Source organism: Cylas formicarius, unplaced genomic scaffold, assembly GCF_029955315.1.
Source record: "Cylas formicarius isolate icCylForm1 unplaced genomic scaffold, icCylForm1.1 PGA_scaffold_12__32_contigs__length_19106922, whole genome shotgun sequence".
NCBI classification, from domain to species: Eukaryota; Metazoa; Arthropoda; class Insecta; order Coleoptera; family Brentidae; genus Cylas; species Cylas formicarius.
Window position 1 is genome coordinate 16345671 of NW_026844225.1, and position 20065 is coordinate 16365735.

Here is a 20065-nt window from a genome sequence, read left to right on the forward strand (position 1 = left end):
GCATGTATGGATACATTGACGGGCGAATTTAATCCGTGGGAATAAGTTTTAATCATTTTATTTCGGCTACTGCAAATTACTTTCAATTTAGAAAAACAGTTTCTTATTTTGAAAACTACAGCCATTTTTATAGTCACAGTTTGATACATTACTAGGCGAAACTATAAACATTCCAGGGAAACTGGTTTTTTATATTGTAGCATTTATTTCGATTGCTGCGCCTCACACTGGAACGAGTCAATGCAAACACAAATGTCAAGCTTATAAAAAACTGATTTTTAGAAAACAAAAATGTATTTTGCCGATTTTAGAGAGCTTCAAAATTAACCGTTTTCAAAAAGATAAAAAATCATTTTAACAATATTAAAAAAAACTCTAACAAAGCTGTCCCAGCTTGCCGTTTTTTGACAAAAATTTACATAAGTTCAACAAGTCTATAATATCGTCTAAAAGTGATATTGCTGAACTGTCTTTAGAAGTTTTAGATTTGTTAGCTTTGGCCTATGACTTTAGATTATAGCAAATGTTAATAATTAAAACAATTTTGTATAGACATGCAGTAAGTTAATCTTTGTGTTGTGTTTTTTTATAAAATGTTAAATTGTACCGAAAAAAAATAGCTATTTAATATTTTGGATAAGTTGGGAACAAGCTATTTCGCTAAGTATGTTTTTTATTACCGTATAATTAATGTATTTTTAAAAAATGGAATATTATTTATTTAAGTCCTAACAAGCATAACATTTATTTTAGCAGTATTTTATTTTACATCACCTCGAGATGCATTTTTTACCATCCTATTAAATTTTGTGCAGCTTCAAAAGTAATATTGCTCAATCTCCAACTAAATGTGCTTCCACTTTGCGCCTGTCAACAATTTTTAACAGTTCCCGCTTAAATGCATATGTTTCCACATTATAATCTGAAATATTTTTGAAACGCCACTGTATTTGTTTATTATCGTATGAGATTTCTAACCTCAAAACATAAACAAAATTAGTCATGGAGCAATATACGACTGAACAACGTGTAAAAATTGTGCAAGCCTATTATGAAAATGGTCGACCATCTGAGAGGACAATTTGGAATGTGGTTCAAAAATTTGAGCAAACTGGATCTGTAACTAACCTCAAAGTCCCTCAACTTGCTCGTGCAGGTCGATCAATATATTGCCATTGTTCGCGAAAATGTGGCCGAAGACCCAAACACATCGATTCGTCATCGATCGCAGCAAGTGGGCCTTAAGTATTCAACCACACAGCGAATTTTAACAAAAGACTTGCATCTACACCCATATAAAGTCCAAATAACTCAAGAGTTGAAACCTCGAGATCATCAACAGGGCCGCGTGTTTGCAGAATGGATACGAGAACAAGGGGTTCATTTTTAGACGAAAATCATCTTTAGCGATGAGGCACATTTTCACGTTGGTGACTGTTTGGTGCGGAGGAATAATTGGCCCTTTTTTTTCGAGGATAATGCGGAGAACGCTGTTACGGTTAATGGTGTTCGCTATCGAAACATGATGTCTGATTTTTTCTGGGAACAGTTGGAAGGTATGAACATTGAAGATTTGTGGTTCCAACAGGATGGAGCCCCTTGTCACACATCCAGAGAAACGATGCAAGTGCTGCGAGGCAAGTTTCCTGGTCGGATTATCTCACGTAACGGCGATATCAATTGGCCGCCGCGATCATGTGATCTTACTCCCCTAGATTTTTTTTGGGGTATCTAAAAAGCAGTGTATAGAAATAAACCAAACACTATTCCATGGCTAAAACAGGAGATTAGACGCCAAATAGCCGGCATAGAACCTGAATTGTGTCAAAAAGTGATAGGAAATTTCAATAAACGAATTTCGTAATGCCACATCTTTCATACCTAATTGTAATACACTTCCGAGTTTTTTTTATTATTTTAATGTGGAAACCCTTATTGAACCCCCCTTTAGAATCGATTTAAAATATTTTGACCAACTCCAACTGGTATATCAGAGAGACTAATCGAAACATCTTATATAATTCCCTGAGCAACAAGTACCTATGTGAAAATAAAATTAAATTATGATGGGATTCTGAGAGGAAAAGTAAACTAATCAGCCGGATCAATTCGACCACATTTCGCTGAGAATTTGGGCTAACGAAATGAAACCGGAGATAAATCAGGTTTTATTTAAATTTTAATTACCAACCAAGCGCGGGCATTAAAATTGGAGGCCAGTGAGACAAATGAAAATTAGAAAAAATCGTCACCCGAAACAAAAAAAAACTAAATTACTGGTGATAAATAAAGCCCTACGCGTCGCCATCGTATCCTTGCTGAACGCCAAATATGAGTGATTTATTATAACCGCAATAAAATTGCCGTGCTAAATAGCTTCGTAAACGGCTTTACCACGATTTATGGTGTAGAGTATAAAACTCTAAAACATTAAATCCGCGAGTAATAATTTACTAACAACCGAAAATCCCGCTTCTGACTTCACCGGCGTTTTCTATTATTACGGTTGACACAAACCAATACTGTGGAAACAAAAATGGCGAGAGAGAATATAATAAAAATGGAAATATTATAAAACTAGGTTTATCTGCGAGCTGTCACACACAATACGGATCTTTACACCGGAAAAACGACACAAATATTCCGATTTTCCGGGCAAATGTGCTTGTTTTCGTCTCTCGGTAATTGACCATGATCACGGAATATTCCAGCAGGTGGGGTGGAACATGTGTGGAAGCGCGTCTCCACTATCCATGAAAAAGACTATAGCCACGTGAAAATATTTCAATAAAAAAAGTATCTACTGGGTGTTTCAAAAAACGTAGTAGACGTAGATGTCTACGTCCAACATCGGAGATGGAAGGACCTCTGAAGAAGCTCGCCACCCGTGCTAGCGAAACGTTAGGAAGTAATTCCAACCGACGACGGCCTTTAAACCCGAATCAAGATAATAGCTCATCAACGGGCCGCGAAAGCCTTAACCAATTTGTCATTGCCAATTTGATTAGCTCAAAAAGGCTCTTTATACAGTCTCAGTAATTCTGGGTGTGATCATCTCAGATGAAATAAAATAAAGTAATTTTGGTTAATACCTACTTTTATTAACGTTTTTGCAACCTCGTTTTCTTTTTAACGTCTTTATTTGAAACTATATGTTAACTGATTCTATACTACAAAAATTGAGGCTTAAACAGTATCTAGGAAATTATCATTCATAAAAGCCTATTGCTAATTTTTTGAATGCGAATGTGTTATTTTGTTTTTCTATAATGTTGTTTACGCAATAAACAAATTATTATTATTATTGAGGTACGCCAGTCAAGTAAAGTCAAATAAATTAACTAACCGAGTGAGAAATACAAATGGCCGTAATGCGATTAACCCGCGAAAGCGGTTTCTAAAAATGTTTTAGCGCAAAAACAAAAAATAAAATTTCTAACTGGTATTATGTACCTCCTAGTCGCATTACTGGCTGCCCAACCGCTAACAAAGCATACTAATTTGCAGTGAATCTTTTTTCGATTTTTTAAAGTAAAAAGTAGGTCAGGATCAACTTTCCGGGCTTCGCGCGACAAGAAAAATTAATTTTTCATTTTGTTTGATAGTATACTAAAGCTTACAATTTGAAAAACCACGAGCGCTGATATTAGTAACGGTAGACTAAATACCCATTGTACCCGTAAGTAATAATGAACAAGAAACCAAAAAAAAAACACAAATTATGTAACCGAACCACAATAGCTTTAGGGACGATTTTTGTTTTTGGAAATTAAGAGACAACCCCTGCGTAAATAAAATTAAGAACCTGTCACCGTTACTCTATTGTGATGAAGATGGATGTACAGTCTGCGATTCAGGAAAGGTTTTATATTAAATAAAAGAACGCGGGATTAAGGCACTTTTTGTACTCAAAACTCGAGCTCCTGTGGGTTGCTTTAAACAATTTGTTACGCAAAAGTCTGTACCTTGACCGGGAGCCATTAAAATACGGATTAACTTTGACATTACAGACTCGGACCTTACCGCTACAATTTGTCTTCAGCCATCGATTAAATGGTGTTTTAGAGAATTAAACGACTACGTGACCCTTTTAGACTAAACGAATCGAGATTGGTTTATTTTCGTCTACCCCTTAAGTAAAACTTAGTACTTAAATTGAATAAACTTTCCCTCTGCTAAACTAGAGTACGATAAATCAAAACCATGACAATTTTCAAAATGGATCGCTTCTGGCAGCAGCGTCTCTATTTATTTATTTACTAGGAAAACCAAATCGACCTGTAGCTAACAAAACCTACTTTGAAATTTCATAATATTGAAATAAATGAACTATAGTTTAAACAAGTCTAAAGTAGAATGCGGCAAAATGTGTTACAATATTATTTGCCTTCAAGCAAGTCTTGAGCAAGCGTTAACAATACATCCTAAAACTTTGTTGGCGTTGCCAGAAATCGGGGGGATAATACCTGACACCAAAACTTCCGTGTAGAAATCACGTCGCCAGAGGAGAAAAAAACTTTTTGAATCACGGGATAAAAAAGAATTTAACGATATTCTCAAACTTTTTATTTTATCTGTAGGTCGGACCTCGATTCCGCACTCAATAATAGAATTCTAAAACAAAATTTCGCTCTATAGTAACCGTCAATGGGTTATATTAACTACAGAAAGATCGATCAGAAAATATGGAGCCCAAAATTAAAATTTATGCAAATTACTTCCCTTATTTTCCCCAAAGAACAGTTATTACACTTCGTTTATTTATGAGTTCCGGCAACTGGTTTATTACGTATTTTGCAAGGAAAATAATTTTTCCAGAGCATTTTTCACAAAAAAAGGGAATACTTTTCAAAACTTTGACAAAGTTTAATTTTTCAGAATTTCAGTATATACAAAGTGATAAACAAAATATCCGGATATGCAACTCTTAATCGGTTATGTTAACTAAGGCAGGTTCATTTGGATCATTATCTTGGAATTTTAGGGGCGTGTTTACCAAAAATTTAAAAAATGCAATACTCTTGAAAAAATCCTAATCAAAACAGGGAATTTTTTACTCGCCAGAGAGAAATCTATTCTGCTGATCATGAATGACCTAGAAACTTGTTTTTTTTTTGTGATTTTTCACGATATTTTTACTACTAAATTAATAAAAATTGCAATAATTTTCGAGGACTTTAACTGGCATAATATGATCAATGTCGATTTTGAGGACGCTCTCGAGGAGATTAGCACTACAAGAATCCTTTTCAATTTTCCAAAAGAAAATTAATTCAGCTGTTTAGAATAACCAAATTTTGTGTTTAACAACTTGTGGATGTGGGCACTAACATTTCAGGCTTTCCTATTATATAGGAAGTCATCAGATCTTTTTGTTCGCTGTTATGTGTTCATTTTATTAAAGTTGTAACAGGTACATTGTAATTCGATTATTACTTTTACTCCAAGAATAGAAATAAGACTACGGAATTTAATGGGCTAAAACCTTACACGTTTTTTTTTTTTGGTCAGTTGACTATGAAGATAATAACATATTATCATTATAAATTACAAATTGCATGTCTTACGGTAACTATTCATGGTTTTCTTATATATAATTTTATTTATTGCCACTTGATTAACCTACTCATTGATATATTTTAACAATCCCTTTTGCTACTGAGCGCATAAAATTCCTTGTGTCTACGCGATCGACGAAAGCACATAGCATAGCATATAGGGTAAAGCAGTGAAATAATGCGATGCGATGTCGCGTTTTAACCCTTATAGGTAGTTAAAAAAACTTTTTAAACATTTTATTTGTATTTCTTTGGAAGATCTTTTGTAAAAAAACTTGCCTTTTTACATGGATGTCAATTCTAAAGCATGTTGTTATCTTTTACTAATGTAGTAAGGAATTTAGGAACTTTCCGAATGTACGGAGGGGTAAGCAAAGTTGAGAGTAAAATAAACGCCTTTCGAAGCCACTATTCTTACGGGTTTATTGTTACTCTGATTGCCTCTCTCGTCGACGTTAAAAATTTGCCCCCAAGCAAGTCATTTTCGGTAATAATTTCAAGCAACAGAGTGAAAAAATGGTCGACCTCTCTGCGTTAGCAAGTCTCTCTGTCTTCCTTGTTGCGCCGCAAAAAGAACAGCTCCTGAAGATTTTTGCTCCTTGGAAAATCGATGATTCAAAAAAAAAAGTCTGGAATCTGCGCTTTTGAATTTTTAGATAATACCAAAAAAGTTGCAATGCGTTTACACCCATTTCCATCGATTGAACTTTTTGCGTAGTTTCTGCTAAGCAGCTTCACTACGCAAAAAGTAAGCTAAAGCAGCGTCACTAAATGAAGTCCACGTAGTCTTGAGAACATATGTTTTCCCTATAATCTAAAAACAAATCTAATTATATTAACTAAAATCATAAAAACGTATGGGTCTTTTTACACTATTTAAGAACGAACGAATGGAAATTTACAGTGTTACATTTTCCAGTGGTTTCAAGATACAGATAAAATATGGTATAATATAATGAGCTGTATTTAAAAGTTAGTCGACAAAAATCTGTATATTGCGAAGCTTATAAGCAGAAAGTGGGCGAAATGTTTAACACACTACCGTAAAAACAGTAGTTAGTTCTATGTTAGCGTTATTACCCGGCGGGATCTAATTTCCCTGTTTACACTAGTCAAAATATCGACGGCATTAATAATTAATAATTATTTAATTAAAATGAAAAAGCGGAAAAACAAAAAGCAAATAAACCGGCGTTTGCGCCGCCGCAAAATCTCTTTGCAGGTTGCGCGGCTGGACATCCCCCGTTCTTGTATTTTGGGGTTTTCGCTGTCGCGACTCACCCTCGTCTTTCAGTGCAAAACTCGCGTACGCGTCGGCGGCAGGCTGTAACGATCGCACCCCACCGTAGCCTGTAAAACTTCGAATACGAACGAAACTTTCTACCGACAATTTTTTTAAAATTTTCTCACTTTTCTGCAACATGAACCGCCACCCATATGCCGACACGAGGTCAATCATGAAACTGGCTTTTATATTTCTGTTGGTCAACTACGTATGCGCTGAATTTATTCACGAAGAGTTGGAGATCAGACACAAGAGGTCGAGATTAATTAGACTTCGACGTAACGGCAGCAGGGCGCACAGGTTTAAGGACAATTTGAATTTAGACAAGCGTGCGTTTATGGAGACGGGAATATTTGGTGACAACGCGACCATCACCAAAGCTCACGGTGAAAATGTGGACGTAAACTTCACCACCACTCACACGTACGCGATCACATCGTCCTACTTATACATGAACGATAATTCACTAGGCGTCTTGGACAGTTCGGCGATAAATCAAACGGAACCGGACGGGCAACGCGACGTTTCGGACGTTAACAAGACCGTCTCCGACACTTACATGGAAGAAGTCAAAAGAAGAAATTTCCAAGAGAGCGTCATAATTCCTCACGGCAACGTTGACATCGTAACCCATTTCCTCAGAATTGTCGAATCTCAACATTTGTTGGGGGATAATTGCACGGCAGGAACCAATTTAAGCTTAGGCGAAGGGGTGGTTGATCGTTATGCTCAAGAACGATTCAGAATTCAAGCGGACGTAGCCGTCAACAAGGCGAATATGCTGACTCGCATTTGGAAATACGCCGAACCTGAAGTAGTAGCTTCAGAACATTTGTTGTACGCGTCGGTATCTTCGATGGTTGAATTCGATGACGTCATTTTCGCAGCTGGAAATTGCTATGACAAACACGAATATAAAGACTATTTGCTATTTTGCCCGTACGCCTACAGATTGCCGGAAGGGCCCATCAACGTTAAAGACTTGGCGGTAGAATATAAGTACCTGAGCAATTCTTCTGAATGGTTTTACATCGCTAGGAAAAACGCCGAAAAGGTCATCAACAATTACGATCAGATTACTAAAGGTAAGTCGGTCGCCTGTTTATAAATTACATTTGTTTAAATGGAGAACTCGTAGATTTAACTTTTTAATTGCATACTCTTAACCTGTTTACAATAATTAAATTATGTTGCTTTATACTTTATTATTTTAAATATTATGAAAATATTATGAAGTTTGAATCCCACATCATTTCACGCATTTATCAAATTTAAAGCGAGAATTGACCTGTATTATCATGCTCTATATTTAATTATATTAAATGTATATACCGCTAACGTTCAAATCCCAAAGTATCATGACGCTTTATATTTAATTAAATAATTTACCGCTAATATTCAAACTCATTAGTAAGCTTATGAAGTTTTATTCCCGCATCCCTTCACGTTACCATCAGATTTGAAAGGAGAACTCGTAGATTTAAATTTTTAATTGCATACTCTTGACCTGTTACCAATAATTAAATTATGTTGCTTCATACTCAACTATATTAAATATACAAATACCGCTAATTTTCAAACCGCTTAGTAATCTTATGAAGTTTGACTCCCGCATCAAATTTAAAACGAGAATTTACAGATTTAAAATTTTAATTGCGTATTTATAACCTGTATTATGTCGCTTTAAATGTAATTAAATCTAATTAAATAATTTACCGCTAAGGTTCCAACTCCTTAGTAATCTTATGAAGTTTTATTCCCGCATCCCTTCACGTAAATTAAATTATGTTGCTTTATATTTAATTATATATATTTATATATATATATACATATATATATATATATATATATATATATATATATATATATATATATATATATATATATATATATATATATATATATATATATATATATATATATATATATATATATATATATATTGCTAATGTTCAAACCCCTAGTAATCTTATGAAGTTTGAATCCCAAATCAAATTTAAAACGAGAATTTACAGATTTAAAATTTTAATTGCGTATTTATAACCTGTATTATGTCGCTTTAAATTTAATTAAATGTAATTAAATAATTTACCGCTAATGTTCCAACTCCTTAGTAATCTTATGAAGTTTTATTCCCGTATATATATATATATATATATATATATATATATATATATATATATATATATATATATATATATATATATATATACAGGGTTTTTCGACGCCTGCAAAGAGCTGGGCGTCGCGACGCGTCGAAAAATTATTCGATTGCAGAGACTCTGGAAACACGCGCATACAAAAGTACATATTATTTAAAAACTTTTTTGTTATTTACTCAAACTTATTTACTTTACCCGTTTCTAAGTTATACCGATTTAAAGTAAACATTTCTTGATAAATAAAAAATGTGATTAACGCTTATTTTTACAAGTATGCTATGAATGTTAGTTACTATGGCAACCATTGTTATCGCAGTTGTTTTAAGTGCAATTACAAACGTATGTTGTTATTGGTGTATCAAAAAATTGTCACATTTTGTCACAAGAAATATCCAAATTTGTTCGGTTTAAAAAAAACTAAGAATTATTATGTGAAAATGGTGCAATTTAGCAATGAGGAAAAAGTAGACATGTTACTGGTGCTTGGAGAATGCAGATGCAATTGTAGAGAAGCAAAAAGAGTTTACGCACGGCGTTATCCGCATAGAGGAGTCCCCGATGCAAAAACCTTTTCAAGTTTATGTAAAAACTTAAGAGAATATGGCAGCTTCATAAAACCTAAAAGAGATAGGAACAGGACGGCTACAAATGATGAAAATACTGCTGCTGTAATTCAGCAGGTTGATAATAACCCCAAGATATCCCTATCAGAGATAAAAGAAAATACCGTTGTTACCATAAGTTCTTCGTGGAGAATTCTACATAGAAACTCTTTTCACCCGGACATTACACCACCAGATTATTTTCTTTGGGGCTACCTAAAAAACGTTATCTATGAAGAACCTATCGAAGATATGGCTGATCTCATTAACAAAATTAGTGCAGCGTGTGCCGCCATCACAAGAAGGACTCTCCTAAAAGTGACCCAAGCTCATCTGTTAAAAGTTTTTGATAGTTGTGTTCGAGCAGATGGACATAATTTTAAACAAAATTTTTGAAATGTCTTATTATGTAGTTAATTGCAATAATAATTTTGGTTATTAACTTGTAGGTATTTTACTGTTTTTTCATTTATTTATCATGTTATCAGAACTAAATCGATAAAAAATAATCAATAAAATCATACTAAAATAGTTGAAATCTATTGTTTGTAATTGCACTTAGGTTTTCGGTTCCTGTGGCGTATTAAGTTTTCACTCATTTTTCAAGTCGATTGATTGAGCTTTAAAGCAAACGTAAACCAACCGGGTCGACCAGTGGTTGACCGTACACAGGCTCCGATTTATCGCAGTTAACTTCACACTATTTGCTAGAATTCGCCTATAGTTAGTTGCTGGTATGCGGGGCCAGTTACAAGTATTAAAAGTCCCTTTTTTTTTGCATCAGAATTTCATCTGGCATCTTCACAGGCTGCGAGTCTATGCCACTTGTACGTATTCGCAACTAAACTTGTTCCATTATATTTATATAAACAAAAATAACTATTAAAAAAATGAGAATATCCATCCATATTCCACGATGATTTTATTGTCATTTAAAAGCAAAAAACAAACTAAGCAAACATTTTACTCAAGCACAAAGTTCTAAGTAAAGAATGCGTCTATAGTTTGCAAAAAGTACTTTAGGAGAATATTTGTTTGGTTTGCTTTTTACTCTTACTTATTGTACATTCATTTTACGATTTCCTTTCGATGAAATTTAATGCTATTTTTATGACGAACCTCTTAAATGTAAAAGTTGTGCTGTGTAAACGAAATAAAGATATTGTTTTTGTTGACTCGAACTAGCTAACGTATCGCCAATCCTGTTGGCTTCTTCATTTGCGTTTTACTCTGTACCTGCTTTTATATTGTTTGAGGGCCTAAACACCGTCTCGGATGATTGATTCCCATATTGCTAGCAGGTCCCGGCAAAGATTGTTAGGTTGCTTATAGATTTCTATAGATTATCGGAATTTTCGTTGGTAGTTTTATCGAATATAATTTTTTGTCCGGTTTGGCGATTGTTTTCGGCAACAGCTGATGAGTTTATTTGTCTTAGCCTTAAGGCTCTTCCGTGTTCTTTGAGTCTAGTTGATATTTTTCGTCCGGTCTCTCAAATGTGTTCTTTGCCGCATATGCATGCAATGCTGTAAACTGCTGGCATCTCAAATGGAATTTTGTCATTGACGGATCGAAGATATCGAGAGATTTTTGGACAAGTGCTAAATCTGGTTTTGACGTTTATTTCTTTAGAACTTTTAATATGTGGTCAGTGAGGTTTTGAATATAAGGAAGGACAACAGTGGCAAGTGTAGGATTGCTTTCGGTTTCATTGCTATTGCGGTGAAGTGTATAGTGTGTAGTGATGGAACGCTTAATATCTTTAATGTGGAAATTATTAGAGAGGAGAGCAGAGGTAAGGTGTTTTAATTCTTGGTTCAATGACTCGGGCTGAGATAGTTTCACGGCTCTGTAAACAAGAGAGTTGATAACCGATGATTTTTGGGCCGGATGGTCATGTGACAATACATTCAGGTATCAATCACCTAATGTTAGGTCTGATTTTTTATTGATAAGAATATCTAAGAATTGGAGGTTGTTATTAGTTTCTATTTCAATAAATGAATGAATCTCTCACCATCATTTCACATATATAAAACTCCGAGAATCTGGAACCACACCTTCTCACCTTAATTGCTTGTCTGGTATATATTTTTCTTCTAACGGTCAAATTTTTATACAAACTAACTTTTATTTTATAAAACGGACATTAGAAATATTTAATCCGCTTTCCATAAAAAATTTGTCTTTTAAATTAATACAAACGTGCCGCTTGCTTTTTGTAAATTTTTATTGTTTAAATTTGCAAAGCGGCTTCCGCAGATAGTGAGTACTGTAAAATCACCCGTCCCGCCCGCAAGAGCACCGAAATCCTTTTGAAGAACGTTTTTTCAACGTGAATTATGAAGATGACGAAAACGAGTAGCGACTGAAAGAGTTCGAGAAAGTTGAGAGCTTCTCGTCGTTGACGTGTTACTTCTGAAGAATTAAAGCGCTCGAATTTTATGGAAAGATTTTAGTCTATTTTAAGATTTTTCAGCAACTTTGCGAATTACGATCGTTAAATATATATATAGATATACGGCGTGATCGGGTGATCTCCTATTTAAATCCAATCAATGCGACGAAAACAATTTCCAGTCCGAGTGTCAAGGGCCGATGGTAGGAAATAGGGCGATTAACTTTGATTAACGACGTTGAACGGCGAAAAAAACCTGTATACATATAGGATGTTTTTACAGATTCCGATGGGCATAAACAACAAATTGGTCTCGAGTTACGTCTTATAATTAATCAACAGCAAAGAGCAAAAGCTTTTAAAATTGAGGGAGAACTAGACGGACGCATTTATAATTCATTTCTTTTGAGAGTGCCGGTAAAATATTTAAAAAGGCGACAGAATCAAAGCCACCGGAATTAAACAAGCTGAAAACCGAGAAGTAGAAGTATATAGATCGATTAAATATTTGCTTAGCAAGCATGCGAGAGGCCACTGGAAAATCTAAGAACGCTAATAAAATTTCATTCTCCACGCACGATCATTTTTATGGTCGATTTATTCCAAAAATAACGTAAAATAATGTAATAATAAAATGTGCGTGCTTTACTGCAATATTTATAACTAATATACTACCCTATCAGTATCTACAGAAATTATCTATATCTAGGTATTTTTACAAGCCATCGAAGTACGAATTATCTTGCCTCGTGGTAGTGAATTTTAAAATATCAATAACTTCAATTCGTGATGTACCTTTTCAGTATTATTTATTACGTCAAAATTAGACAAAATTGTCAGTAGTGGTATTTTGGAATTCAACGCTGTTTTCATGTGCTATAGAAAAAGTATGTTGGAAGTTTACCATCTTCCAAAATCTGAAAATTATAGGAATAATTGGTTTGAGTTATTCAATGATTCTCAAAACGTGAAAAGTTTGTTCCACCCGATACTGAACCGTTCAGCACGCGCAAATATATACAAGAGTCTCAAACATTTCTATTGACGTTCCAAGTAAGTTATGTCCATTTACGTTCTTTTTTCGTTACAGTATTGGAGCTAGCAAAGCTTGCAATTAGAGCAGCAACAGATGTTGATAGAATGAGAAAATATGATGTTTCAGCATTTATAATCATAAATTCTTCCATGTCCATGTCAAAGTAATATATCTCGTTTATTATTTGTTTTAGAAAAAAAATGTTAAAGATAAAAGTTATAGATGAGACTAAAAGAAACAATTTGAAATTATTTTCAAATATACTATTTTATACTCAGTCACTCAATGTACGATTGTAGACCATTACTGAGTGTTTTCGGATTTATGGACATTTTTCCATCAAAAACGACTTGTGTTTAATACCTGATATTTGGGCCGTTTCCGACAGCTGTAATTTTATTATGCCAACAATTTTTTAAAGTTGTACATTCATTTATCCTATCCTTGTCTTGTCTATAAAGGGTGAATCAAATTAAAAATATTAATTTTCGCGAAATAATCAAACACCCTGTATATTATACTTCGTATACTTCGCCTAATGGTCTTTCAACTCTGTTAACTTATTAGTTTTTGAGGTATACACATTTTAACGAACAAGATACTGAAAATTTTCACATTGTGTGAAAATATCACAAAAGATTGAGAACAAAATATATATTACCTGAACGTAAAAAGTCTACAGAGACGGATTAACTACAATTGTTTTCGAGAGTAGTATTCTTTACATATTAATACAAAATGTAATCAGGAAATAGTTTATTAAAATTAAAACAAAAATAAAATTATGATCTGCGCAAATTTGGGAAAACAATTTAAATCATATTTTACGCTAGCTACAATTTTAAAAATACAATATTAATATTGGTAATAGCTCCAGAAAAAAAAACACTTAGAAACTAATAACAAAACTGCAAAACACAAAAGAACTGTTTAATTTAGCTTCACTTTATTTATTTATTTGCATGGAAAACTTACATTTGTATGGCAGACCCACATTTGCAGGGCCAACGTATATTTGCACTAAAAGACGCGACCTGAAGACATTATTTATAGTTCAATAATATTTTGGGCTTTAGGAAAGACAGAATTTTTAAATTAATGAAAAGAAAGGAAACATTTTTATCACAAAATTAAAAATTCACCTATTTATTGTTATTTTTCTTGGCTTTTTACGATATTTTCTCATAATTTGACAAATTTGGAGTTTTGCTCGTAAAAATGTGGTATACTTCAAAAAATATTAAGATTGGGCATAGGGAATGCTTAATAAAATTGAAAGAGCATTAATAGGAGTAATTAATAAAAGTATAATATACAGAGTGTTCCATTTGATTTTTTCACGAAAATTAATATCTGTCAGTCTACTTCATAAAATTATTGGCATAATAAAATTACAGCTGTTGGAAATTACGTCAAAAATATAGAGTGTTAAACCCAGAGCATTTTTGACTAAACCAAGGTCATAAATCCGAAAACACTCGGTATAGATCATAACAGCCCTACATTGGGTGAATGAGTTATTGAGTGCTCACTTTGATTTCCCACATATTTATGAATGTATATTTGAAAATAATTTTGAATTTTTCAATTATAGCTAAACAATTTCAAAATGACCATATAACATAACGCCTAGGTTAAAATTTGAAACGAATAAATCAGTGAAACAATAACCAAAAGCGTTCCGACTGATCAAGGAAAAAAGAATCGCATGCGCATCAAACTAGTTATACCGATTAGAAAAATAAACGGAAAGGTTCTAAAACATTAGGTTGAAACACGCAGCTGTTAGAGATATAGTCAAACAACTAGGATAAAAAATTAGAGAAGGTCCATTCAACATGAGCATACGCTAGATTTAAAATCTTGATTCTAACAATCCGACTAACTGACTTTGCGGGATTAAACAACCAACATGGCCGCTGACAGATCGTCAATAAGTTTGCATGCAGCATTTTTGAGACAGTATTTTGTCAAAATAGGCCTAGATCTCGTTAAATGTTCGGGGAAAACGAGTTAAGTGTGCGGAAATCGCTCTTTAGGAAGAAAATGGCGCAAAGTTCAGTTTTGTGGGTGAAATATAGAGGCGTGCGCGGAAATCATTTCCTTCTCTACAAAAATATCAATGCCACATGCGGCGCATCAATTTTCATCGTAGAAATTCTCTACTAGCTATATGGGTTAAAACAAATCTGATATTTGTAAGTAAAAGTTTCGTCTATGATTTCTATTACACCAAACATTTTCCAAATTTAACCTCATGCCTAATTAAGATATACATATATTCCACTAGTTTTGGTAATGTGACGGGTCATTGCCTACTGTATTCTCTAATACGCTTCCAATTCTTCATTTATAAAATAATGCTGTATCGTCAGCAATGGTAAAATATTTCGGTTCAAACTTTGCAAGCTTTAGATTTGGTAGGGTATGGTACTGAAACGATTGATCCTCGACGAGAATCTAGTTTAATCCTTTAATTTCCTTGAAAATGCAATAAAAAAATAATCGACAAACAAAACTAGATTCTGGTGTAACTCAATCCAAATCCAAATGATATAGGAGAGAGTACTCATTTTGGAAGTTTTTATCTTAGAGTGCTCATAAATTTTTAGTACTTGTTTGTACAACAACCCTTACCATATTTAATAACTTTTTGTTACAGGTTCTTATATTAAAAATGTCCCCATTTTAATATAAAATTAATCTTGTAAGGCACCCGTCTCTGGCAATATTGCGTCCTTACGTACTTTTCCAACCGTACGAGTATAACACGCAAGCAAGAGTAAAGGGCAAAAGCCAAAGGGTCTCGAGGTTTAATCCAATTTCAGAGGACGCTTTAATTGCCTAAAAATGAGTGACAACTTATTCGTTCAATTATCGTAGCTAACAATGCGCGGTACAAGTTCACCCCAAAGTGCTAAAAAACATAAAGTCGGGGCTTTAAGCTGACATGGATAACGAAGATAACGTTATTGAATTTAATTAAGAACGCGATAAGGATTATAGTTAGTAGCGCGTTTAAATATAATAATTTCAAACTTCGTTTTTGTCGGGACGAGCTGAAAAGCTGAATGAAGCGAGATACGATGATTAAATAGAAGTTTCCCAAAATTTCCCCGTCATTTTCTTTATATATTTATGCTACTGCGGAGTTAAATATTTCCCTCCACAAAGCATTCCAACTCTTTACCCCGTCAAGGGATAAGCAAGACCTACACTACAGGCAAAGGATTTTGTTAATCTTGAAATAACGAGTATCATCCAAAAATGCCGTTCGGCCTTCACATTTGACATACTCTCCGGGATCATAAATAACAAGTCTCTTGACGTTATCTGAAATAGATTTACGAATATTGCAAAACCCACGGTTCCTTTCAATTTTCTGCTTATGCGGAGGAAACAAACAAATTATTGTTAGTCTGCGAAATAAAACCCGAACTTTTCTTAAATTTTTCGTGAAATTGCTTATTTTATCGACAACAGCTTCGATAAAATTAACCATTGCACTTAATCCTGAAAGTTCCTTTTTTAATTTAATAATTATTTGGTTAATTTTCAGCAGAATAGGTCTAGTCAATAGCTGCTCAATTGTTTTTTATTTTGAAATCGTTATTTTTGCTGTTCAATTTTTCCAGTGACTCCGGCTTGGTCATTTCTAAAGTCCCTTAAAAACTTTATTAAATGTTTATGTAAATGTTGCGGAAGGGTAAAGTTTGCAAGGCATTTGCATATAGATCGAGGATGATTAGGACGCAATATCACTGTTATGAAGCTCGAAGGCTGCGAACTTGAAATCCTTACAATTCAGCAATATAATCAGGGACATCTGCCCTGTAAACGCGACGATAAGCAACTGGAAGAGTGGTCTTCTTACGCTGGCTAAAAACGCTCGATGATGGGATTTTGCCAAAAAAAGATATGCAGAATAAGGATATGAGTGAAGAGTAAAAAAGGCATATTTGTAAGATTTCTTTTTGAGCGCATCAAACGCAGAGCAGATTGCTCTGAAAGCACGATCATAAATTTAATATAGTTTTTTTCTTAGTTATTTCGCGATACACCGCGTCCTCGTTCTATTTTTCGTACATAAATTTACCTCTTCGGGGAAAATGAAGGTTTGGAATTAACCGGTAACATTTTTATCGTTCAACTGGGAATGTCGTAAACATGAGGTGGGATCTAGGAACTTTCCGAGGGAGAAGCTAAACTAATATTTTTGCTTTTATAATTACATTTATATCGATATAAGATCTTAGTTGAAATAAAAACGTAAAAGCAGCAAATAAAAAATATTGTGTGATGAAAAATTTTTGGGTTGAAAGAAAAAAAAAATTAGATATTTTTACATGACAATTGTTTCGACAACACCGTGTCTTTATCAAATGTAATCTTTACAAACTACCTGCTACTATATATACCGAAAAATGACCATAAAACCTTAATTAATGTTGTTGCGAGAATTTAAGTTCACTCAGTCCACCTCAGTTCAATTTTTGAAAGAAGCTGAAATTGGTTCCTTGGCTATTTGGTATTTTAAATTGCTTCTACGTTGCCGAATATGTTCCCAAAACATTTGGTTTTTCCACAAATGTCTGCAAAATAAGGTTTTTCCCAAATACATAAAATTGAAAACCAACAACAGAAGTCCCGCTGCAAAGAAAGAACAGATCCAAGGCCAGACGAAATGGATGAAGGAAGAACGAAGACACGAGTATAGAAAACGGGATTCAAACAGCATTTATGTAAAGGTAATACATTCTGAATTGTCTCATAGACTTAATCCCATAGAATTTGACACATTTGATTATAAAGTTCGAACAGACAAATTAATTTCTAATTCAAAAATAGCTGAAAGCAAGCCAGTTATTACGAAGTATACCGACCGTCAATTTTACAAAAGGTTCACAAACTTAACAGACACAACATTTTCTAAAAATGAAGTTGAATTTCTGGAAAAAAAAAACTTAAATTCTCGCAACAACATTAATTAAGGTTTTATGGTAATTTTTCGGTATATATAGTAGCAGTCAGTTTGTAAATATTACATTTGATAAAGATACGGTGTTGTCGAGGCAATTGTCATGTCATAATATATAATTTCGTGAAAATCTGAACTTTTAGTTCTTATTTATTTTAATAAATGGATTTTCATCAAGTAAAAGCCACCCCAGTTCAATTGTTAATATATTATATTAAAAATCCGGGATATAAAAAAGGGGACAGGCTGTATCTGTATTTGCAGGTGCAAGTTTTCGAAGTCATTTCAGCCAAACATGACTTATGCGAATGTGAAGAGTATGATAAGCTATTCTAATTTTTGCGTTTTTTTAGAAATGAACCCTATAGTCGTACTAATTTAAAACTTAAATCAAATAGAATATTTTTGGAGTATATGTGTTTATCATTTTAGATTACACATTAGCAGACAATTTCTATCAAAAATTATTTTAAACACACCAATTCAATAAAAATACAAAATCTAAAAACTTGTACGGTATGATATATTTTTTAAGGTTTTACGGGGTACCTTATTAATAAAGCCTTTTACGAAACAGAAGGTGGATTTTGAAATACAGAGAGATTTTGAAAATTTTGCATATTTAGACACGCTTTGTAGCCTCGTTATGAGTTAACTTAACGAAAATAAATAACTGCAACATGTCCTCCAACATGCACCCAGTCACCCTGTATATTTAAAAAGATTCGATTATTAAAGAACTTAAAACAGTGTGTAAATATTGTCAACCTCCTCTGCACGCTAAGTGTAGTCTCTAATATCCTTCTCTTCCTGTGATCGTTGAGCAGATATATCAGAAAAGTCGTTTATCCGTTTAATAGACTCGATTTCATTTTTATCCGTTCTTGTTACTCATTCGTTCAATAAGGTGCATCGACGATAGGACCAACTCGAGCGAGGGTAAAAGCCGTATATTTCCTAAAACTCTGCATTAAAAAAAAAACACCAAACAGCACGTTTCTCTGCTTTATAGCTCACGCTAAGCTGTTAATGCAAGTGATGACCTCGGGGTGCAACACAAAGAGAAGTTACATTATCATCACCCGTTTAAGAAATTTATTTTGGTAGATCGTTGTACATTATTCTTTTTTAGAAGCGAACACCGATAAGCTGAGACGGTGATATAGCTTCGAGTTGGGAAATTAACCTATTTTGCTAAAATACATGGGCCATCGCGAAAAACATTCTTATGAGATCATAAATAAATGAATTAAATGAACTGGCATTTTGTCAGTGCAACAGGGTCTACAGGGTGCTTGAAAACAAATGCGAAAAACTTGCGGGGGTGATTCCTTGTTTAAAATAAAGGATATCTTGTGAGAGAAACATTGCGTCAAAAGGAAATATCGAGCTATATATATGGCGGATAAGTAATGTTTTTATTTTTTTTAATTTTAAAAACGAAAATAGAGAGAAAAATAGAACTTTTTACAAAACTTCTTTATTCCTCCTGCGTCGAAATTGCTAACGTTTCGCCAATCATCCTGTTGGCTTCTTCAGAGCTTGACTGAAACTGGCTCGCATTTTGCTCTGTGCTTGCTTACATATTGTTTGAGGGGGGCGCAGCTAAATGAGGGGCATAAACATCATCTCGGACGACTGATTCTCATATTGGGGATAGGTAAAGACCTGCTCCTCCATGTTCTTTGAGCCTAGGTGATATTTATCGCCCGGTCTGTGAACTACTGCTATCTCAAATGGAATGTTGTCTTTGACGGATCTAAGATGTTGAGAGATTTTTGGACAAGTGGTAAATCTGGTTTTGCCGTTATATTTCTTTAGAACTTTTGATATGTGGTCGGTGATGTTTTAAATGAAAAGAAGGAGCACAGTACCAAGTGTAGGATTGCTTTCGGCCTCACTATTGGAAGGTTGTGGGGAAGTGTATTTTGCGATGGAACGCTTAATACCTTTAGTGTGGAAATTATTAGAGAGGTAAGGTGTTTTAATTCTGGGTTCAGTAACTCGGGCTGAGATAATTTTACGGCACTGTAAACAAGAGAATTT

At 33.9% G+C, this 20065-nt stretch overlaps 1 protein-coding gene across 1 annotated transcript in view; it reads left to right on the forward strand.

Moving 5' to 3' along the window:
* Positions 1 to 6940: 6940 nt before the first annotated feature.
* The window catches only part of LOC132708831 (metabotropic glycine receptor-like), a 115035-nt gene continuing 101910 nt past the window's right edge, over positions 6941 to 20065 (forward strand). Inside the window, exon 1 of the mRNA XM_060681446.1 lies at positions 6941 to 7928. Coding sequence (XP_060537429.1) covers positions 6980 to 7928 — 949 coding nt within the window. The 5' untranslated portion in view covers positions 6941 to 6979. The remainder of the gene's footprint in view (positions 7929 to 20065) is intronic.